The sequence below is a fragment of the Tachypleus tridentatus genome, chromosome 10, assembly GCF_004210375.1.
Source record: "Tachypleus tridentatus isolate NWPU-2018 chromosome 10, ASM421037v1, whole genome shotgun sequence".
Lineage (NCBI taxonomy): Eukaryota > Metazoa > Arthropoda > Merostomata > Xiphosura > Limulidae > Tachypleus > Tachypleus tridentatus.
In genome coordinates, this window is record NC_134834.1 from 135,317,672 (window position 1) to 135,341,727 (window position 24,056).

Sequence of the window (24,056 nt, forward strand, 5' to 3'; positions counted from 1 at the left end):
AAATGAATTTAAAAATAATAATCCAAAATGGAAACTTCAAAAGAACAGCTTATAAAGTAAGTTTAAAGGCTGTGAATGTATTCAATAAAGCTAATCCCAAAACATATTTACTATTTTCTGAAAATTTAGATATTTTTTAACATCTGTTTTGTCTATTCTAAGCACTGGTGTCACATGCTCTAGTCTTTTATACCCCACTTAAATGCTCTTGACAGTATCTAATTTGTAAGTTTCTCCACATCCTTTAGTATGTCTTATATTCTGGTATTGTATATAAGCACCTCAACTTAAATAATGTTATCACTTTTCCTAAAGAAGGTGTTGGTCATGGTTTTCTTTAACAAAGTGGATCTCTGTAAGATTATTTGTTATCTAGCATCTCTCTGTGGTGGTGGTGGTGAGGGGTGGTACATTTGGCTGGGGGTGTTTTTTCTTAGAGTTTCTGAAGTTGTTGCTTTTCTTATTAATTTTGGGGAAAATTTGGATTCTATTTTCAGATGCTTTTCTTTATTACCTCAACTTCTCATGAGTCCAATTTGGATTCTACTCCTTTTCTTCTATTAATCATTTGGATTTGTGAGATTGTGTGGCTTTTCCTTATCCCCTTCCAGTCTACTTCTCCCTTGTTGGTGAAGAGAGGAGGATTATTTAGTTTCTTCTCCTTGCTGAATTTTTTGGTTCAGGCTGGGAGATTTACTGTTTCATTATGTGAAAGGAAAGGTGAACCTTGTATCTTTCATGTTTTTTTGTTTGCCTTGGTTTTCTGTCTCGTGTTGAAGTATATTTTGGCTGCTGGCAGGATAGCACCATAAGTTGAATTTGTTAGTGCTTAGGTTTTGCTATATCCTGATTGGCCCTTTTTAGGTCTTTGGCAACTAGAGAAGGGGATACATCCATTTCTGCAAGTCTTTTGCTATCTATTTTTAACCTATGCAATCAGTTATAATTGTATAATTTGTTTTAGCCTCTCAGGCCTGAAGGTGTTATGTGACCTACTTTACCTTCCTTTGTGGTCATGATCTTGACTGTGTTTTCATTGGGATCTTTTGGTTTTCCTTGATTTTCCTCATTTCCTTAGAGGTGTATTCCCAAATATTCATTTTGCATATTTTGATCTTTACAAGTGAAATATCTTCTGAGAAACATCTCAGATTCAGCACATTTGTTTTTTGCTGGCCATTTCATTTACCCAGCAGGGGACTTTATATAGACTGATGTTCTGACTTATCCCAGTGCTTTTCTCTTACATTATTCACAGGCTCAGGCTGCTTTCTTCTGGGAGCTCTCTCATAATCCATGGTCATTTTTAACAACATTTACTGGATTGTGAGGATAAGGATGGTATTTGTATCACAATCTTGTCTCTATTTTTCCGGGCCCTTACATCTTGCTTTCAACAGGCTCTACAGAAATGAGATATTCCATAAGATCATCTAGGTGCCTACTAGATAGTATTACTATAATATTATGGACAACCACTCTTTCTATCTCCAAGTTCTACTAGTGCAGTTAGGAAGCTCTTAACACACCAAGTTTTTAGTCATTTTGTTACTGGACAGAGGCTTTTCCTTCAAAGTGTAAGAATGTGTTCCTTCGATCTTGGAGAAGGAGATGAAGTTGGAGGCCCTCCTACTTGGATCCCTGGATGTTTTTCCCAGATGACAGTAGGAGTGGCACCAGCCTCTGTGGGAGCTTACTCATTTCAGTTCAGATTTGACTCTACAATCTGGTTGGGGTGTGCATGGCCCTTCCCTTTGATCAATGTTTGTTTTGTATATTTTTAATGGAAGGAAATTCACTATGACCTCATAATTTCAAACACAAAGTGGTCCCATTCTAGGTCCTAGGTTGAGTACAGGTTCCATGTCCTCTCCATAATTTTAGGGACTTTTTCTCCACTTGATTTGGAAGTGAAAAATGAGTGCTCATAATTTCAAACTTAATGAGTTCTGTTCCTTTGGTTGAGTACAGCATGCACGATCCCATTCTCCCAAGCTTGCAGTGTTGCATTTTGGACTTCATCAGGTGGAAGAGAAAGTTTGTCCACTTAAGTATTGTTTACTCTCTTGTTGTGATTCTGATGGTGTGACACACATCACTCTGTGACTACAGGTTGGGATCTAAATCAAATGGATATATTTCTATAACAATGCAGTCCAATACTCTAGTCACTATTGTGAGATGTAGGAACCAAGACCTCTTAATTCCAACCTTTAGTTGTGGAACCTTGGCTGTCTGGTTGGGGCTGACCTGTAATGATTACTCTTGTACTTACTCAACGTACTATTTCACCCTTAATAAAGAAACTCAGTACTGGATGAAGAGTATACCTGTTCTGGATGTAATGTAGTTCCCCCATATGTGTACCACTTTTGTCTTGGTATACTACTATTCTGTGGAGATTTTTTTTGTATGATCATGCTTGCATTGGCCCCTCCATCTTATTAGTATGGAATTATAGCTATATTGTTAGCAGATGGTAAGTATGTTTTGGAATTTAATATTTTCCTAAACTGAAAATGTATTTTCACTAATACTTACCTCCACTGATACTTTCTTATTCTGCATCCTCACTAAGAGTTGGTGTAATTCTCAAAAAAGTGATTATGTTATCTAAGGGGGGTGCTTGTATACTGTACCAGGATAAAGGGCCCATTGATTAGGGTGGAGAAATTTTCAAATTCGATATTGCCAAGGGCATTTAAGTGGGTTATAAAAGACTGGAACATGTGAGACCAATGTTTAAATAAGTAAAGCTGATGTCGAAGAATAGCTATGTTGTCAGCAGAAGTAAGAATTATTAAATACATTTTCAATATAGGAAAATGTTAACTTTTGGTTCTTATGTGTAAATAGTCACATAAACAAAAATCCACATAGGTGCAGTTATAATTTAGATTTATGAACATAGTATATAGATATAATGCAGCTACATTCATTGTTTACTGTGTGAATGCTCTCACTACTTAGGTTCAGTTCAAGAAATGAACATGCTTGTAGAATGGATTAATTGGTACATTGCATTGGATGTATGGTTGTCATTCTTCAGCTTAATACTCTTTCTGGCTTTCTTCTAGAATTAAAGGTCTATTCTGTGTGAGAAAGTTTGGAACAAAACAGTCAAACAGTTTAGTTCTGTCAACGTCCAGTGATGGCTTTATTAAAGTGTGGAAGTTCGAGTCAAATAAGGTGTGTAAAACAAGTTTCTTGCTAGTTTAATATATTAAAATTTTTTCTTGTTATTACTTTAATGATGATAGACATTTACTGCATTTAGTTTTAGATTCTGCCAGCAAAAGCAAGACTGGTTATTATTTTTAGTTTCTGACTGGTAACTAGTCATGCTACATGTTTTTAAAGCATTGGTTGAAAATTCATCTCTATTAACCTTTTTGCAATGGGCTCTGTATAATATATACAGGTTCATATACACATTTTCACACATTAACTATTTGCACTATAACTTTTGGTACAGCATGTGTATCTTCACAAAATTTAATGCACTTTTAGTAAAAATTACAAGACCTGTACACAAAAAATCCAATTTTTTTTAAATGAAAGGTTTGTGAAAACAGTCTGTTTCATTACTAGTTTGAGTGCAAGGTAATTTCATGTTATGATTAAAAAGAAAATAAAAAGATATGAAGTTTTTATTTTATATTTTAGCTTCTTAATATTAGTAATTTGAGCTCCGAATTTGTACAAAATTATAGACTTAGTATTTTGACATCACAGAAAACAGTGCTTCATTTGACATACCACTTGACTTACTAAAATCTATATTTAGATGTGTTCTTTTAATATTTACTTTTAAATTAAGAAATTAACTCATATAATATTTTGAAAAGTTTAAATTTCAATCTACAATTTGATTCCAAACTCATTGACATAAATTCATAAAATAGTAGTTTAATAAAATTTTGAATGTAAGTCAATAAATGCAATGATGTGGCCTTTGAACCCTGACCTGCTGAAAAGGGTTAAAGGAATTTAACACTGCTTGTAAATCAACATTTAATTGTATTTTTTTTTATCTGAAATAATTTAGATGCTTTTTAACTATTGGATGAACATTCATCTCTGTTGAATCTCTTGCTCAGGGTAGTTCAAAGAGCACATGTTCCAACTTTTCAGATTCACATTCAAAATGTAATTAAACTACTTTATTATTATGAGCAAAAGTGCTGCTCTAAGGGCAGCTATTCATACCTCATTGTAAAAAGTAATCATTATCTGAAAGTATATTTATATCTAGGAAGTACTGCACAAGAAAAGTGTTCAGATTGCACCCTTTAGTCATACACAATTTGTTACATCAAAATAATGCAATGTACACAGCTCGATAATTTCATATTTTACTGATATAAACTGTAATGTTATTATATACTGAAAGTGCTATCCTTTATTGAAAAAATAATTTTTAAGAATATCAGCTTTTAAAAATTACATCAGTAAAGATACAATCAAACCCTCAGTCTCTGACACTTTATACAATATTGTTTACAACAAATAGGAACCAAGGTTTTAATCTATCAAATGACGTATTATGTTTTTTTCTGTAAAGATTATCGTCTATGTTGCCTCCAGTTTGAATGTTTCTTAGTCTTCACTTTAACAGGCTTAGCTAAATTATGATAGTTATAGGACATTATTTGTTTTGTATGTGTTATTATTTTGTGTTTTAGGTACATTATTTAAATAAATACAAATTATATAGTGTATTTCTACCATATGGGAAAAGTAGGCTTGAATTTCATTAGCAACCAAAAGCAAAAATCAAGAGGTCATAGGTGACATATTTCTTGTTTTATATGTACATTATTTATTTATTATCATAAAAAGTAACTAGAACTTAAAAATTACAAACTTTTTTAGGTTAGAGCAGATAAGAGAGTGAAAAAAAAATTTTATGACATGTTTCTTATCAGCTCATGTGTTAAGTCATTCAGTATGGTAATATGAGCTAAGAATTTACTAAGTGATTTACAGCTTGTGTGGCAGGATTATTAGTTAGGTGAATCAAATCGACTGAATGCACATAGAGTTGTGGTGGAAGAAATAACAGATAGAATAGAAAGTTTTATTGAAAAAATGCATTTAGTATTTATTTATTTATAAGGTTTTGGAGATTACACAAATGATACTTGAGAATTTTCAGATAAAAATATTCTTTATCTGATCATGAGCCTACTAGTAGCACAGTTATTTATCTGCAGATGTATACTGCTAGAAACTAAGTTTTGATACTTGTGATGGGCAGAGTACAGATAGCCCTTTGTGTAGTTTTGTGATAAATAACAAATGACAATATCTTACCAGGAAAATTATTATGCAGTTGGAGTGATTAATGATTAACACTGTGATCCCATATAGTCATTGACCAATTTTTATTTAATTAAAAATCTGATTTTTTGTGTACTAAAAACTTGTCATGTTTATTGAAAGTTTGCTGAATTTTATAAAGATACACAAAACATGTTAAAAATTATAATATGGAAACTCTGATAATTACTTTAGGATTACAAGATCTGTCACTTCGACTAAGTTTGTAGGGAAAAAGTTTGTGGAACTTAACATCACTTGTAGACCAACATGTTTAATTGTGCCATATATGTCATATATTGTCTGAATAATGTACGTGATTTTTAACAGTTGGATGAACAACCATCTCTGTTAATGGAATTTGACACCACTTGCAGACCAACTTGTTTATCTGTGTTCTATGAAAGTCCAGTAAGAAAATCTGTAACTCAGCCTTCATTAGAAGACTCTTCTCCAAACGACGTACAACAGTCACCAGAAATTGCAGTTTGTGGTAAGTATCTTGTTGAAATGTTATATTACATATCTGCCTAGCAACAGTAGAATTTGCCACACTATATGCTAAAATATTTATTTAATATTTATATCGTTGAAGGATCTGCTTAAGAAAATTTTTAAAATACATCAGTATAACAATAATTTATGGGCAAAACAATGTACATAATAGTTTTTCTTAAGGATAATAATGATTATATTTTATAATAAGTTGTACCCAAAATTAAATTAATAAATTTATTGCCAATATACTATCATAATAATGTTATTTCTGTATTTCAGCCTAATATCTAGCATCTTGTAATGACTATGAAAGCAAGGAAGCTCTAAGTTTGTAAGAATTATTTTCATGGTGAATGGTTTATTCTTTATTTATAATGTAACAGAAATAGCACAATGAGTAGCCCCCTCCCTATAATAATATCTTGTAGAATATTTAGCTGATTTTTCATTCATGTGTTAGGGTTACTACCAATGAGGAGAGTTCACTAAGAATTCCAAAACTTGTAACAAAGTTTAAAAACCTTTTTCCTTTTAGCATATAGTACCTATCTTGCATTTAAAATTCAGTTAAGACCAAGCTGATTGTGAGAGATTTACAGTAGTCATGAATAACTTTGTTTCAGAAAATAAGAAAAAGAGAAACTTGAGTACAAAATCATCACAGAAGAAGAGGAAAAAAATCATATGAACCTGCAATTCCTTATTTGTATAAATACAAAGTTCTATGCTATTTGAATAAACCTGACCAGTAATAAAAGAGTCTAGCTTTATTGTTGAATTTTCTGGTTATCTGTTGTTTAGGCTCACTTAGTTTACTGATGGAAATACCATTTTGGATATGCCTGACAGTTTGTTCATAATGTTTACAAAAACTAATTATTCCAATAATTATTTACACACTTGGTTCACCAAACCATGAAAATTTACAAATGTAGTAGTTTGAGTTGTTGAAAAGTGACTTGTAACATGCACAAGTAGGTTAAACCTTTAGCCCAGTTGAAAGAACAATCACCTGCAATGTAATGGGTCTTGAATTTCAGCCATAAATAGTGAGAAAAGAAAAATGGAACTCGCCACACAAATATTGATACTTATTTTTTTTAAGTAATAAAATTTTACTGGTTTTCAATTTTAATATTATCATAACTTTTACAAATTTCTAAAGCGTATATAGTATAAAAAGTGGATTTTTGAAAACGTAATTATAAATGATGAACCACTTTTGGAATCTTAGGAAGATATTTCCTTACAGGAAAAGATGTAAATGGGATATGATGTGGTGTGATTTGGGTATGTTGCTCCTTTTCCAAAACATCAAAATTTCCTGCAAGACAAGTAATATAATATAATTGATAACAATTTTAAATATTTCATCAGATGTTCTGGATCAGTGGTTCCTCACTTGTAGTATGTGAAAACCTTCAGAAAATGTTAAAAAAAACTTGCTTATTAAATGTAAAGGACAGTCTTAGTGAGTTCGAACATATTCCACTACTCATCACTAAACTTGTTAACTAACCCTTGAGTTATTTGATTTAATTTTCCACGTTAAGTTTTTTTTTTAGAAAATTACGTTTGACATGAAAAGGTTGAGAACTATTTTTTTTATAATAGATCTGTTCCCTCTGATCTTAACACTATCTTGTATGTGATATAAAATTTTAAGTTTCACACGTTGAATAACCAGTCTCTTTCACTTAATTATCTAATGTTTAAGGCACCACAAAAGAATACAAGCTCTTCATAACTATTGATAAAAATGTATATACATATTAGACTGATTCTGAATATAAATTGTTCTCTTATGCTTATTTGTGTACAATTTAAATTATGTAGCCACCAAAATGTTTAAAAACAACAACAAAAATTGTTTTAGAAAATATTTCGGTTTTCAGTACTTAACGAAAATCCATATGTAAAGAAATTAGTTGTAATATTTATATGGTTTCTTTTTCATTTGTTGGTTATTGAGGTTCTTGATTGTATAATAAATAAAGGTAACAGAAAAATATATTTAAGAAGAAACTTAATGATTTTCAATAAGAAGTGTAAAATTGACTTAAAAAAATATAGGTATGATGCATAAAAATACTAACAAATGTTTTCATAAAATTAAATTGTATAAAAATAACTACCCAATAAAAGCATTATAATGAAAGATTATGACTACAAAACAAAGAAGTACCCAAATGTTTAAATGTTCAACTCTATGAAATACAAACAGTGTTTATTTTTGCTCTTCAGCCAAGAGCATTCTAAACTTCTTTGGGCATTCATAATACATGATTTTAAGAAATTTAGAAAATCAGACTAAGACTTAATATATAAGAAAAATACAACATTTATTTTGCAATTACCTGTCCAGAAGGAAGTTCTAGATTTTTTTCTCTGAACGTACATCTGCTGCAAGAATGTTTTACTTTCTTCAGTAATTTCTTTCCCATCTAGGATACCTGTTTTATTGTTTAAAATGTATTTTTAGTCATAGAACCTTTACCCTGTCATTTGATGAACAAGATACAGTATAAGTATTAAGCTTGTATGATAATAAGTGGGAATTTTTGAATATGCTGTTACAAAACTACAACTTCCTTAATGAATTATAATTTGAATATCATTTATAAGTCCAACTCTTTAATATTTTAAGACTACTCAGAGTTTCAAGTTGTTTTAAGTATCAGGCCTTAGTGAGAAGTGTCTAAAAAGATTGAAACTTAGTATTTTGTTTGTATACATGTTAATAAATTAAAACTGATATTGAATTTTTAATGCTTCCTTTATATGATTTGTTAGTGGGAATAGTTTATTTATTAACGTACATAGAGTTTTGACATTCGTTATCAACGTGGTTCGATAATACGGCAATCTACTAACTGGATTTCCAGTCAACCCGAAGTGTCTCAGGTCATTAAAGTGTTCCACAGTTTGCAGTACATGTTCCAGTTTCTCTACACAGTTATTTTTAGCTAGTAACTTCTGCAGAGATGTCAGTTCTTTCAGGTTGCTTAAAGTTGTCAACTGGTTTCTTGATACATTCAGAACCTTTAGACTTGACTAAGAAGTTAAAATCAGACAAAAAGTTGTTAACACCATAAGTGAAGTGATAAGAAACATAAATTACTGTATTATTGAAAAAAAAAGACAAAACAGTTTTAACCTTATGCACATGAGAGGTCAAAGTGCACATGTCACAACCATTTTATAGTTACATTTAAAGGTTAATGAAATTACTTTACTACTGATGTGTGTTGATAAACATTCATCAAAATATAATTTATCACAATTTGTTCAACCCATGTGAGATGCCCCTTCTATACTATGTATTTTAATACATGTTTATAATTCTCTGACATTGCTGTTGGAAATAGTTAAACTAATAGGAAAAGTATTCTGGAATATACAAGTCAAATGATTGTCCGTTTTGTTATAAGAGGTCAAAGCAAGAACAGCTTGATGTGTCTAAACTAAAGGTATTCTGTGCAGTAATGGAATTTTCTAACCTAGTTATGTCCCATACTGGTACAGTGGTAAATCTGGGGATTAACAATGATAAAATCAGGGGTTCGATTCCCCTCGGTGGACCCAACAGACAGCCCAATGTGGTTTGCAATAAGAAAACATGCACACACTAATAATTATATGTGTATATATGTTCTTACATTTTATAACCCCTCAGTGTGGATTCCTGTATGTGGTGAGGAAACCTCCCAGAGAAGGTTCTGTTCTTTCAGTGTACCTCCTCTTGGATCTAAACATCTACCCATGTGTTTGCCGTGCATGGCGACTCCTGAAGGGGAGAAGAGGATCTTGATGGTTGATAGGTCCAACCCTAACACACCACTTTGGCCTTGAATTCCTGTAAACAGGCAGCCTTTGGCTGGTCCACTTGGATTAGGGTCAACTGAGTGCCAGTGTTGGACATTGTGTCTGATGCTGGTGTTTGGGTATAGTGCAGTGTCCTAGTTTGGTATTATAGTGTGTCCCCTCATAGGGCTTTACGGTGGGTGGGCAGTGAAATATTCTTTCTTTATTATGAATTACTCCCACTCAAAGTAAAAATAAAATAGTGAAAAAACAGACCATAGATAAATGACCATGTCTTGAAGTTTATGAAGAGCTATCTTTAACTTCTTCAGCACCTGTACCTTATTTTCTGATATTACATTCTTTATCAGACAAATATTTAGAGCAAATGTCTCCCCTTTTTTTATAGAGAAGGGACTAGAGGGACTTGCTGGCTCTCTAAAGTCAGGAAAAAAGCTATATTCTGGGAGAAATATTCACTCCAAAACATAGTAAACTCCTCTTACATTTGAAGGCCATTGGGGATATACCCATTGAGGTTACTCAATTCCCATTTATATGGATAGTTCAAAGTCAGGTAACTCTATGGGCTCTGCCATGGTTTATTGTGGTTTGGTGATTGCACATAGAATCCTCTCTTAAAAAAAAAACAAACTGCTAAACACAAGAGCATCCTTTTCCATTAATCACATCCAAGTCAGTGAAAAAACTCTGTTGACAAAACAAATAGTTATATATGTAACAAAGTTGTGACTGATTGTGGATAATGAGTTCTAAATTTTCAACACAAAATCTACATTGGTGTATTATAACAGTTTAGTCCCTCACTAGTACAGCGGTATGTCTATGGATTTACAACGCTAAAATCAGGGGTTCGATTCCCCTCGGTGGGCTCAGCAGATAGCCCGATGTGGCTTTGCTATAGGAAAACACACACACACTCTCTAAATTTCCAACAGTTAATATTCAAGTAGAAGAATGATGTTTTACATTAGGAAAAGGCCTTAGCTGCTACCCATAAGTTCAATAAAAGGGATCACTATATTTAGTTAAAAATACCATGGATTTGTTTATGATATTTTGATAGTGAAAAAAAAAAACCTGAACAGCCTTGAGAGAGGAATCATTGAACTGTAGACTTTCACCAGGAGGTAATGTTTGTTTCTCCACATAAAGTTCTTCCAGGTTTTTTCAAATTTTCAAGGCCTTCCACTTTCTGTATAAAATTCCCACCTAAGTGACTGTACAAAGAGATATCCAGAAAAGTGTTTATTTCCATTATTATGTAGTTAATATAATATAAGGAATAATTAACTCTTGCACTGGTTCATGATTTAGAAACTACAACCAGGATTACTCTTTAAAACCAAAAATAAATGCCCTAGATAATGGTGTAAAACAAAAAAATTAATTGTGCTTCATATAATAAAAAATATATTGTTTTAAAAATTAAGATTCTGGATCTTGGAAAACTTAAAGGTATAGAAACAAAGTGGGAACTTAAGGTCATAGTGTAAAAATAAAATTTGTGAACATGATGCAAAAAACAGAATGCTTTGAATGGCATACACGTTTCAAATATCTAGATATTTTGAAAAATGTTAAATATTTAAGAAAAATTTACGGTGGTAAGATATGTGAATTAATTACAGCTTTTTATATAAATATAAAAAGATAGAAACTGATGAAATGTAAAAGTTGTATAATAACATATTTATATAAAATGAAGAGCGTAATTATAATTAAGAAGGATAAATCAGTATTAAAAACCAATTTAAATAGTAACTTACAGTTTTTTGAGACTTATTAGTGGATCTAGATTTTCCATCTTCAGAATTTTGTTATTCTGCAGATAAAGAGATGTGAGATTGGCCAACGTTTGACAGAAAGGAATATTCATTATCTTGTTGTCATAGGCATATAGTGTTGTCAGTTTCCTACATCTAAACAACTCTCCCTGCAGAGGAAGTTTAAAGTTTCTAAGTTTTCAATGTTTATAACTTCACTTGTGATTAAACACAATTTGCACTATATTCGAAGTTTGTACAGATTGTGTCTGCCTGGAGGGTATGAGTAGACCACATTTCATTCTCTCTGCTGAAAAAACTTTCTCAGGCCACACCATGAAGCATGAAATGTCATCTATTCCTATGTGCAATTAATAAAAACTACACATCCAGCACAATATCTTCCTAAAAAAACTAAAACTTTGTTACTTTATTTCTTTCCATATTATAAAAATACTGTCTAAAACACACTTTTTCATAATATACTGGAAAGAAAGAAAGAACAGCTGCTTGATACATATTTCTACAGAATAATTCAAAGACTTAAAATGTTGCATTTCAGTACAAAATGACTTCTTTTACTCAGTTTATCTGATTTGTTGGGCATTAAAATTATTTGTTTCGAAGTTACGTCATTGGTTTACTCAATTCTTGTATTAAAATCTAAAACTAGTTAAACATCTTACTAGGTCCTCAAAATTCTGTTCTTGTAGATATAGGTGAGTTATTCTTGCCAGAAAACTGTCCTGATCTTCTCCTCCTTGTCTGGACATCTGGCGTGAAGCACATTTCTCCATTAGGTTTTTAGTTACCTTCACTACCATGATTTTCCTCTATGATTGTTTTCTCCCTGATGAAAATTCAGGAATGTAACATCCATTTGTTTTATATTTTCCAGAATTATGATACTTTAAAAGTTTCCTAAAAGTAATTTAACTGCAATGTTTTAAATCTTACATGAGCCCCTTCAGTGAATATTTATTAGTAATTTGACTTAAAATTAATAAACTGTTTGTGGTTATAACAATTTAAAATAATTAGTAGTATAAAATCTGAAGTGTTATGATGTTTATCACCTATTTAAAGTCTTCTGCTATAATAATTTTCTTTTTATAAATACATATGTTAACTTTTATTAACAGTTCTTCAGCTATTTTTTTTAGTTCTTAAGTGGCTTCTAAATCATTTTTGTGAAAAAGGTGCAACTTTGACAACTTCCTCAACACGTGGAAATGCAATTTCCAACAATACATTATGAGAAATGAAACTTGTAATTAACATTTGAGCACTGTTGAGATTCACCATAAAAAATTTTTTTCTTTGAAATATGGTTTAATTTATGACCTTTTATTCGACTTTTATTTTACATATATTTATCATATACTTTTTCCCTAAGCTATTTCTTTGCTTTTATAGAATTGATGCATAGTTTTCTGTATTTCCAGGTGGATCTTTAAAACAGTTATCAACTATTTAAATGCTTATTTGATAACATCATTATTTCCTGAAACTTGAAAAGTATATTTCATCCTTTATCTTGCTTTATTTTGTACATTATATTGCTTAGTTAGAAAAACATGCTCATACATTCACTTATTAGTGTCAGCTGATGATACAATAACTCTTACAGGATTAAGATTTCATAATCAATTCATATTTGTTTCCCATAAAAATGAGCAGGGTGATAGAAGGTCAATAAACTGTCTGAAGTCAATTCTTTTTCCTGCTTAAGCAATTAGTAAAGACATTTAAACCAAACTAAATGTAACATTTGTGTACTGCAATTGAAGAACTGCTATGCACCATGCATCTATAAGTAGAAACACTACTTGGTGTGGTTTTATTTACACACACACACATATATATATAATGATATATTTAGTTAGCTAACATTCTCATTAACAAGATGTGAAACGTGTAAACTTGTACCTTAGATAAGGTCACATTGATCATTCTGTAATAACTTATTCTTACTTGAACTTGTTTCTTTATTATTGTTGCCCAGGGTTGAGGATTATACAAAGATTTATTCATGTTTGTATGAGATGAAGTTTATCTACATTCCATGTATGTATAAAAAGAATGATCATTGATATATGAGAGAAATCTAGAATTGTATAATACTGCACTAATTATTGTTTTTCTGTCTTAAAAGTGTGATATACCATTATTATAACTCCAAATATTGAGTGGTGCAGAGATGGTTCTCTCCAGGTTACGATTAACTTTCAATACTCTCATTCTTAATTTTCTATGGCTGTTTTGTTTTCTGGCCTGTTGATCTAACTACTAAATCATGTATTTTCTGATAAGACAGTGCAAATACCTGGATATAGCCTTGATAACTCCATGAAATCCATTACATACAGCCATAGAAAAAGGTACTAAGTAGACTTGATCGTAGGAGCTCTGCTTTCTGGCTCTGGATTCTATTTTGAGTACCAGTTACTATGGTTGTTAGCCTGTCATGTCCCAAAAACTTTGAGCTTGTTAATGGACTGACTGCCTTGCTTGAACTGAATCCTTTCCCCAAGGAGTCATCTCTCCATCTTCTGTGGTTTCAGTGGATTTGTTCTCACCTTGAGGGCTCTCTTTTCAGTGCCTTTGCAGTTTCCTTTTTTCTGATCACTGATCCTAAATTCTACAGTTCTGGTAGTAAATTCTCTGAGGCAGGATTGAACAGGTGTTTTTCTTTTTACTGGGCTTTTTGGGAGTGGCTAATCCATTTCTGTAGTCACCAGTTACATTTTTTCCTTAAATGCTTTCCACACTCTGTGCAAGAAAGGTTGATTTTATTCCAAAACTGCTCCTTTCTCTCTATGACACAGATTGCCTGAGAGGGTTATTGGATGATTTCTCTGACCAGCCTCCCATCAATTTCCTCTATATATAATCTGACTCCTCTTGTCATCTAGGCCAGGCATGACCAAGTGGTTAGGGTGCTCAACACTCAATCTGAGGGTTGCAGGTTCAAATCCTTGTCATTACAAACATGCTTGCTCTTTTAGCCATGGGAGTGTTATAATGTGATAGTCAATCCCACTGTTCATTGGTAAAAGAGTAACTTGGGAGTTTTTTACTGCTAAATTAGGAACTGGTAGCAGAGATAGCCCTTGTGTAGCTTTTTCCAAAATGCCAAACAAACAATTTAAATATTTTTCCATTACAGAAAGATCTGATTTGCTGCTCTAGCCACACTACACACCCATGTAAAAGGTTCTTTTCATAATATATTTTGTTCTACCACCTTCACTTTGTGAAAAATATTCCTTGCTTGAGATGGATGGTCTCTCTCACTGGTAAAGCTCCAAAATTTTTGTTTTTCAGAATTTTTAGTGCATACTGGAGAGATTTTGACAATAAAGTATTGAAAAAAGAAAAAGATGTTTCATTTCCAAGTAAGAATATATTTTTTTAAATTTCAATCAATGTTTTCCAACTGTGGTTTCAAGGTTAGTACCAAAATTGATTTTATGAGTTTTATACAACTTCAGTCAAACTACAATGGTAAAAATGTTGGTTGAAATAAAATGTTTTGTTATTATTATCATCTGGTAATTGAAGGATTTCTTTTTTTTTCTTCTAATTTTATTGTCATAATGTTCCAGTAGGCTATCTCCAACCTCTAGGAGGTGACACATTTCATGGGTTTTCCCTATCTAATGTTGTGTCTTCAGAAAGGAACTTAGTTTTGCAATATCTGAATCTGCACTGGCCCCTCCATCATCTCCTCAATGGGTTTCTAGCTCTTTATTATGCAGAGAGACGAATTAATGTTTTTTGAAGGTAAAATTTTCCTTGCCAGAAATTTATGTCATAGGTGGTGATGACTAGCTGCCTTAGCTCTTATCTTACACTACTAAATTAAGGACGGCTAGCGCAGATAGCCCTTGTGTAGCTCTGCGCGAAATTCCAGACAGAGATAGATGTAAATTAATTAAATTTGTTTGCTTTTGAATTTCGCGCAGAGCTACACAAGGGCTATCTGCGCTAGCCGTCCTTAAATTAGCAGTGTAAGACTAGAGGGAAGGCAGCTAGTCACCACTACCTACCGCCAACTCTTGGGCTACTCTTTTACCAACGAATAGTGGTTAATTGGCTGTCACTTTATAACGCTCCCACGGTTGAAAGAGCGAGCATGTTTTGTGTGACAGGGATTAGAACCCGCGGCCCCAAGATTACGAGTGGAGCGCAAGCCTAATTAAATTTCTTGATCAACGTTTAATAACCGATTTGGCCCGGCATGTGCAGGTGGTGTATATATACATATATACAAGTGTAATATAAATGGCAAACATGTCATGGGCGTACTTAAATATCTTTTCAACCCAACCGATGATGCTAAATATCGATGTTTCTAGAGGTAGCGTATATACTTTATACTGGCATAACAAGAAAAGTAAGCAAACAAGAGCATTAAACAAATAATCAATTTTAAACTTAAGTAATGAAACAAAAAATAAAATCGTAATGGCAGCTTTATACCCAAAGTAACGATTAAATTTTACAAATTCATGACAGTGATTGTTCCAGTCTTAGATTAACCATTAAGCAAAATAAGCACGTGCTTAAGCACCAACAAAAGGGGGCACCACAGAGTTTTCTCCCTAACTATCATGCCCTCAACTCTTTTACTGCCACAGTCAACTTTAGTCGATTTTTCTGTAATTGTCCTTATCTGCCGTGTTCGACTTTACTGTGCATTTATAAAAAAAATGTTTTCTTTGGCTCGGTGAGTGACTAAAGTTTCGATAAACTACTAAACTATGTATCTGAAGTAAGAAGTAATTGATTTGCGAAAAATTACTGTAAAGAGAAGTACAATATGTTGATAAAACTTCAAGTAAAAAGATGATCGTATGTTATGATGTTTGACCTTGAAGTTAAAATGTTTTTCTCAATCATTCATTCTGTTGTGGTTATTTATTAAAAAAATTATAGGAAGTGGAACTGTTTTACCTTTTAGTGCTTTATTCAGTCACATCTACAGAAAAATAAGAGTACAATACCACAGAAATATAAGTCAAACGAAAGGGTGACAAATGTATAAAGAGACGTGTCTAGTTTTTTGTGTTTTTTCGGCTTCTGTTTTCGTACGTTATATTTGGGTTATTGTCTCGTTTGTTTTAGTTTTATTGAAGTGTGTTTTGTAATATTTTTTATAAGTGTTTCTCACCGAAGCTTTTCTGAGCCGTAATATTTTTGGCTTTAAACCACTTGCTGTAAAAAACAAAAACTTCCTTTGTGTGTGAGTACATACCAAGAAATAATTTAGAAAGGAATGCCACAGTTCATAGATTACTTGCAACCTATGAGTATGTGGGTATGTATGTATTCCCTTGTGATTTTGTGATAATATAAACAGATCTGAAGCTGAGATTTACTTAGGGGATAAATACAAAGGTGCCCTGTATTAAATAGGATTTAAGACCGAGCACCCTTGTTTTCATCCCCATTTATAAATAGCCAATAAAATTTTGTCAAATATGCCATTTTTAGATCAAAAAATGGAGATCACAATTATATTCTCCTTAATTCTTCTTTGAGTTTATCCTGACGTCATAACGCCCCGACCCGCCCGGCCATTTGCTGATAGTTTTTATAAGACGAATGAACGATTCGAGACAGAAACAGAGACAACGACAAATTTTTCAGTGTAACTCAACTATTTTGCGACTATAAATTCAGATCAATATGTGTTCTATTACATTTCTGAAAATCTGAGAAAACAATTCGCTGATCGGAGCAGTCTAAAGGCGACAATTCGGCCTTTCAGGTCAAATTGCGTAAGACTTCGTCATGTACGACAACATGATTCTTAACTTTATTATGTATACACTATACTACTACTAGTAGTACAGTACTGTGTCACCATGGTTATACAAAGATACTGTGATAAACCAACAAAATCCATTTAGGATTGTCTGGAAAAGTACACGAAATGCCTAGGTTCGTGTGAGCAAGGTTAGTACTAAGCACCAGTTGCTGTGTGTTAGCATTAGGCCTAACGTTAGTGTTATTATCTGAGACCTGAATGACAATAACGTTAGGCCTAAATACTGTAACTAGTTTAGTGCAAGTACACTGGAAACGCTCTTGTAGCCTGGAATAATGAAATGGACTATTCCCAATTTAAGGCCGTCGTTTTGAAATTGCCTTCGCATCCAGGCATGCAGATAAAAGTTTCAGACATATGCCTATTTTGTTGGCTGAGCTAAAGTCTCGAGGTCAAAACTGAGCTTAAAGTTGAGGTTACAACTCATTTTTGAGATATTTGATTAGAATTAAGGTACTGTAGCGTAGGCCTAACCCAGTATTTTGTAGTTCAATATACAGTACAGTTTACAATTGATTATATGTTATGGATGTGTACTAGTGCAAAATTATCACTGTGTATATAGGCTACTACAGTATGTGTTGTTGATCACAAATTGTTTTAGAATACTTTTTGGCTCACAGTGGATTTGAATATTACCCCTGACATTGCTTCTTGTATACAGCTACCATTAGCAATAACCTTAATGAAAATTTTGCAATGACTGAAAACTAATTCTCCTAAAATGGATTGAAACCAGTTTCGAATTGATTCGAATGGTTTTCAACTAATCAGAATACAGCAAATCAATAAAGGTATTTATGAATGCATGTTTATATGTTGATGGACCCAGGACAACTTTCCAACAATCTTTGTCTAAATGTAGACAGAGTTTAGTATGTTTGACTGCCCTACCAATGTTTTTCATTATTAATTTCAGTGCTTTTCTAATCATTATAACTGTATATGATCTGTATTCTTTGGTGTTTTTTTTCATTTTTGTTTCTGTATTTTTCAGACTGCAAGATGAAATGTGTTCAATTAAGTGGTCCACAAAAGAGAAAACTGGCAAAAAAGAAATCAACAAAAAGCTTTGGATTTAGTGGCCAAGACTGGAAAACTAATTTTTTTCTCTCAACGTACACAACATGATCGTACAAATCAAAACCCATCTCCACCATCAGAAGTCACTTGTACTTCATCTGACTCTAACAAGATTGAAGTTGAACCAAGCTCCACACCTACAAGTACCACTTTGTCCACTTCAAGGTTGGAACATCATGATGATGTTGAGGTGTCACAGGCTAGCTCTAGCTCAACTGGCACAAGTCTCACAACTGATCTCACTTTGCCTGTAAATTCTCCTGGTATCTCTATAGTGTTAATGTTGATGCAAATTGCTCTACAAGACAGTCTGAAATTGAAATAACTGCTGAAAATGAAAATCTATTGGACTATGGTAAAATGCTTCAGTCTACAAAAGATGAAGAAGCTAAAGCAAAAGGTTGTGGCTCAGTTTCTCTGCTGATGATGTGGCATTATTGGATTGCTTGTGGACCCACTGACTGTTGACACCCCAATGGACCATTTGGCAAACCAACTAGATACTGTTCACAGAAACTTTTCGTCGGGGTAAAAGCCAATGGTGATCAATACAAGAGAGAGTGGTATTGTATTTGCTATCAACAGGGTTAGTTTACTGCTTTGTTTGTAAACCTTTTGCTCCTAATTTGTCTCGTGTTTTGTTAAAAGAGAAGGGTTCAGTGACTGGCAAAATACTATTGTAACTGATCGTCATGAAAGAAGCACTATTCACCAAGACTCTATGCTAACATACTTAACTTGCAAACAAGGTTTAGGCTTGTGTTAAGAGTTGAAAAAACAAATTAAAGAAAAGTGAAATTACTGGTAACATGTCTTGAAGTGTGTAATAGCTGTTATTTGTATGTTTTCTGAATGTGGTCTGGCTTTTCGAGGAACAGATGAAAAATTTGGTTCACTGCAGAATGATAATTTTTTTAGGGCTGTTTGAGCTCATAAGTCAGTTTGATCCATTTTTAGCAGGGAACATTTCAAAATATGGAAATTTTGGAAAAGGAAATCCTTCTTACTTGTTCAAAACCACCTATGAAGAACTCATTGAACCAATGGCTCAGAAGGTCCACATGTTCATTGTTGATGAAGTAAATTTTTCTGGTTATTTTAGCTTGTCATTTGACACCAGATCTATCACTTATAGATCAGTTAAGTGTTGTGCTTCGATACTTAAAAGATGGACAGCCTATTGAACACATTTTAACCTTTCTGGAACTGAAAAGCCATACTGGTGAGGAAATGGCAAACTGGGTATTGCAGTACTTACGTGAAGTTTGCAAACTTAATTTTTCGAAATGTACGAGCAGTCTTACAACAATGCTGCTAACATGTCTAGGCATTATAAAGGGGTGCAGCAAAAGTTTTTAGAAGAAAATAAGTTTGCCATATACGTGTCCTGTGCAGCCCATTCACTAAATCTAGTAGGTCAAAGTGCTGTTGACTGCTGTCAAGTGGCAATTAATTTTTTCTCTACAATGCATTTGCTCCATACATTTTTTTCAGTCTCAACCAGCTACGTGGAAAATCCTTAAAGCTTGTCTTGGAAGAGAAAGTGTGTCAAAATCCCTCTCTGATACCAGATGGGAGGCACATACTAGAGCAACAATAGCAATTTTGCAGTCTTTCTTTAAGATTTTGGAAGCTTTAGAATGTCTAGTTAAAGACCAGTCACAAAAGGAAGATACTGGAAGAGAAGCAGATAATATTGCAAATAAGATGCAAGAGTTAGAATTTGTTTTTATGTTGATCATGTGGGATGAGATTTTGCAAAAGTTTCATAAAGCAAGTTCTGCAAAATGAGTATGTGAACTTAAAAACATTATGCAGATCTGTACAGGTCATTAGCTGACCATTTACGCATTTTATGGGATGACTTTGAAAGATATGAAGCAGCTACAAAGGAAATACTATCAGATGTTGATTACAATGTAGCTCAAACTTGCAAACGTGTCAGAAAGAAGGTACTCAGTGATGGAGATGCACAATAAGATCTGAATGCCAGAGATAAATTTCATATCACCACCTTCTACACAATTGTTGACAAATTAGAAACCCAGATGAGTACAAAGAAATAGCAAACATATTTTCTTTCCTAAGTGATATGCTAAATGATGTCACTTCATCTGTTGAAACTGAAAGGTGCTCTCAGTGTTTCAAAAAGCTAACAGATGCTTACCCAGAGGACTTGAACACTGATATCTCTGCTGAGCATCAGCAGTTTCACTCATGTGTGCCACAAGTTCAGTGCAACACAAACTGTAAAAACCAGATTCAGTCAGGCTGAACTTGATAAAGTAATTTTAGAAGACAAAATTGAGTGTCCATTTCCAAACATAGACATTACATTGCATATATTTTTAACATTAATAGTCAAAAATTGCACAGCTGAGCATTCATTTTCTCAACTGAAGCATATTAAAAATCCCAACAGAACAACTATGTGACAAGACAGGCTGGATACCTTGTCTCTGCTAAGTATAAAAGCAGATTTGTTATGCTAAATTAGTTTTGAGGACTTGATTAAAGACTGTAATTAAAAACGTTAGAAGAAAACTTTTAAAAATGTAAATCAATATTAAGGTATAAGTAAAATATTTGCTTACAGGGTTTAAGTTCAAAGGGACAAATTGTTAACATCAAAGTGAGAATTTTTTGAATGAAAGGGTTTTGAGTAAATTTTTCATTTTTGTTAACATCAAAGTAAGAATTGTTAACTCAGGATGAAAACAAATATACAATAAAAATAATTATTTTTAATTATCATTAATCAAAGAAGTGATTTCCCTCATTTCTGAATAAAAGGCCTCAGTCATTGCTTGATTTTGATCCATGGCCAATCTGTTAAATAAATAAAGTTTTTATTTAATGCAGTTGTGGGATCTAACTGGAAAAAAACTGAAGGAAGGTTATCAATTTTCAAACTTTTATTTCACTTTCAGCACTTATGAAGTCTTAATGTTTTGTCAGTTAAGCAATGGAGGGACCGAGGGCTGTGCTTAGGGCATCATTTGAACTTAGTCTGGCCCTGGGCTGTTCCATTAGTTTATACAACAGAATCCCTACTTTTGGATACTTCCTATAGCAATTCTACGAAAAATCAATGATCTGTACTTTCCGTTAAAAGTTTAATTTTTTCTTATTTAGAAGCATATATTACTCAGAGAATACACAAAACTCAACTTCCTTCAAATTAACTTAGAGCTGTATTCCATAAGCAACACAACCCTGCAAGGAATACTTTCTTTACTCTTATCACCAACAAATTAACTCGAAGAATGAGCCACCTTCGTAAAATCGCTGGAATATTAAAGTTACATTCGATTACGCTTATATACAAAGTTTACACAAAGCTTATTGTATAATACGGTAACAGAGTAACTTAAAATATGCTAGACCACGTTATCAAAATAGCATATCGTCTTTCAATCTGTTATTTAAATAATATTAATAACATTCTTGCAGTAGCGAACACATTAAACCTAGTCGCCTTGTCTCGCAAACAAACGCGCTTCTAAACGAAACTCCATGTGAACTCAATTCCCGTCACTTACTGCTGCTCCCGAATCCTGGCAAAAATATGTTACCGTACAACTTAAAACAATTTATATTATATAATATAATATCATAAAACTTTCATTATATAACTTAGAACATGGAACGTATAATTTTATAGTACAGTGTATAAAGTAGCATTTTTTTTCAATTACAATAAAGCAATAGTATAACACTTGCATTTGCTTTATTACAGTAAATGTATAAATACAAAAAGTGTTACTACTCACCACAACGTAAAAGGGCGAGTGAAGATAGGTTTTTATCTTAACTACGCGTGATTCCCACTCCAATTCTATTCAGATTTCGTCGATGTCATGTTTTATCAAAAATTTGGAAGTGAAACATTTTAAATTTTTCAGTGGCAGGCTGGTAGCTATACTGTTTTGAAGAAGGAAGGTTTGCCGTTCGAAAGTATGTGTGCTATTTGGTTAATTTTTGAGATTTATTAAAATAGATATACAATTACAACGTAATGTACACTATTGTTACCACCAAGATATTACTTTAGCTATAAATCTTATATTTAGATATTTTGGCGAATTGTTAGAGAATACTTAAAAAATATGGAATTAGGAAGAAAATAACGGAAATGAAAAACTAATATACAGTTACCTTTCTTGTAAATATTAAATGTATTTAATATCTATTATTAGTTTAAAGTGTTCATTGTTTGTAACTGCTACCATAGCAACTGCGCCACTATGCGAAATTATACAAAACCAAAATATGTGCTTAAATAACATTAATCAAGCTTTCTTTGTTAACCTGAACACGACCTTGAAGGTCGAAACGCTGTTCTGTACATATCAGCCGTCTTGAGAATACAATATTAATCACAATTGAGCTAGTAAAGTTTTAAATAAAAGCCTACTTTAGGCAGATACTATAAACAGCTTGTGAGCGATTTTACCATACTTGTAGAAGCATTCTAGTGTATACTCGTATTAGATTTTGATTGTTTATTACTTAATATCATACACTACCAAAGTGTAATGTTTTTATTATCAACATAGTTAAAAAAAAATTAATTTGTTTACATTTCTTTACTTGTCATGGCGTGGCTTAATGATTTTGGTTACTTGGACTCCAGAAAACAAGAACCCATAGTTCATTCGATTACGGAAATACCGAGCTCGCACGTTAGTCATGTGTAAAACAATGACGATCAAATCACTGTTCAATGAGAGTAGTTCAAAGATATGTTAATATATTTTCAATGTACAAAAGTAATATTTCAAAACTCAACAGAGGCATACATGAACCATGTTTATCGTATTAATGTGTTTTACATAATGTGATAGGAGGTCCTATTTATGCTACAACCACGTATAATAAAGCAAATATTAAAACTATGTATTCATATAAAAGTCTCGTTACAAAACTGTTTCTTGTTTCACATTCTATATAACTTTCCTATAATTTTTCGGGCATCCTTCCTCGTACTGTATTTACATAAATACATTTTCACGATATATAATTATTATTATAACTAATATTTAAAAAAAAGTTCCATATTTTGTAAAAAGATCTGAAGAATATTTTTATAACTGAAATTTATCACTACTGTTAAAAAGGGGAAAGACAAAAGATCTCATATCTTTACAAAACAAATATCTTTATTAACCCACGTTTAACTTTGTAGCTTTTTCTAATGTGTAAAAATAGTTCACTATACTTCTAAAAAAACTGAAAAAGCAAACTACATGGTAATAAAAACAACTACTCCTTAGGGCTGTTATTAAAGTTAAATGAAGAAAGTATTTTTAAAAATTACACAAATCAAAATTAGTGTGTTATATTTTTCTTATAACAAATTTCAAAATGGTAAGGAACCTTAGATATTAATGTTTCAAAATGGAGAAGAAAGCTACTGATAGCACGTAAACACAGTTACTAAATTATTTATGGAAACTGGTATTCCTAAAATACTAAAATGTTTTAAATTGTTTCTATCACTTTTTTTTATCTCTGTGCTAATTTTCTCGCGACAATTTGAGCAACAGCATTCGTAAATTGACTTAACATATCAAAGTAAAAGTGTTGCAAACACTAATATTTGTCTACGTTGTGCAATAGTTTTTGAGATGCTTTCGTTTGCACAATATAGTCATTGAATTTATATGCTTAACAATAAACACCAGTATTATCTAAAGCCACCTGCTTGATCTTCTCCTGAGAAC

General features: G+C 32.4%; 2 protein-coding genes across 4 annotated transcripts in view; one reads left to right on the forward strand and one right to left on the reverse strand.

Moving 5' to 3' along the window:
- The window catches only part of LOC143230385 (p21-activated protein kinase-interacting protein 1-like), a 37,346-nt gene extending 28,759 nt beyond the window's left edge, over positions 1-8,587 (forward strand). Inside the window, exons 8-11 of one of the 3 annotated variants that reach the window (XR_013016426.1) lie at positions 3,078-3,189; positions 5,653-5,815; positions 6,100-6,169; positions 6,444-8,587. Coding sequence is in view for 2 of the 3 variants with exons in the window: in XM_076463880.1 (XP_076319995.1) it covers positions 3,078-3,189; positions 5,653-5,815; positions 6,444-6,508 (340 nt within the window). In the remaining variant the exon portion in view is untranslated. The remainder of the gene's footprint in view (positions 1-3,077; positions 3,190-5,652; positions 5,816-6,099; positions 6,170-6,443) is intronic. The other 2 variants (XM_076463881.1, XM_076463880.1) reach the window with 2 other exon arrangements.
- LOC143230388 (protein phosphatase 1 regulatory subunit 42-like) lies at positions 6,912-22,560 on the reverse strand. The gene is made up of 5 exons (XM_076463886.1): positions 22,104-22,560; positions 12,098-12,261; positions 8,640-8,874; positions 8,178-8,273; positions 6,912-7,144 (listed from the first exon to the last, which is right to left on the reverse strand). Exons 2-5 carry the CDS (start codon positions 12,233-12,235, stop codon positions 7,023-7,025), a joined length of 591 nt encoding a protein of 196 aa, XP_076320001.1. The 5' UTR covers positions 12,236-12,261; positions 22,104-22,560; the 3' UTR covers positions 6,912-7,022.
- Between the last annotated feature and the right edge of the window lie 1,496 nt (positions 22,561-24,056).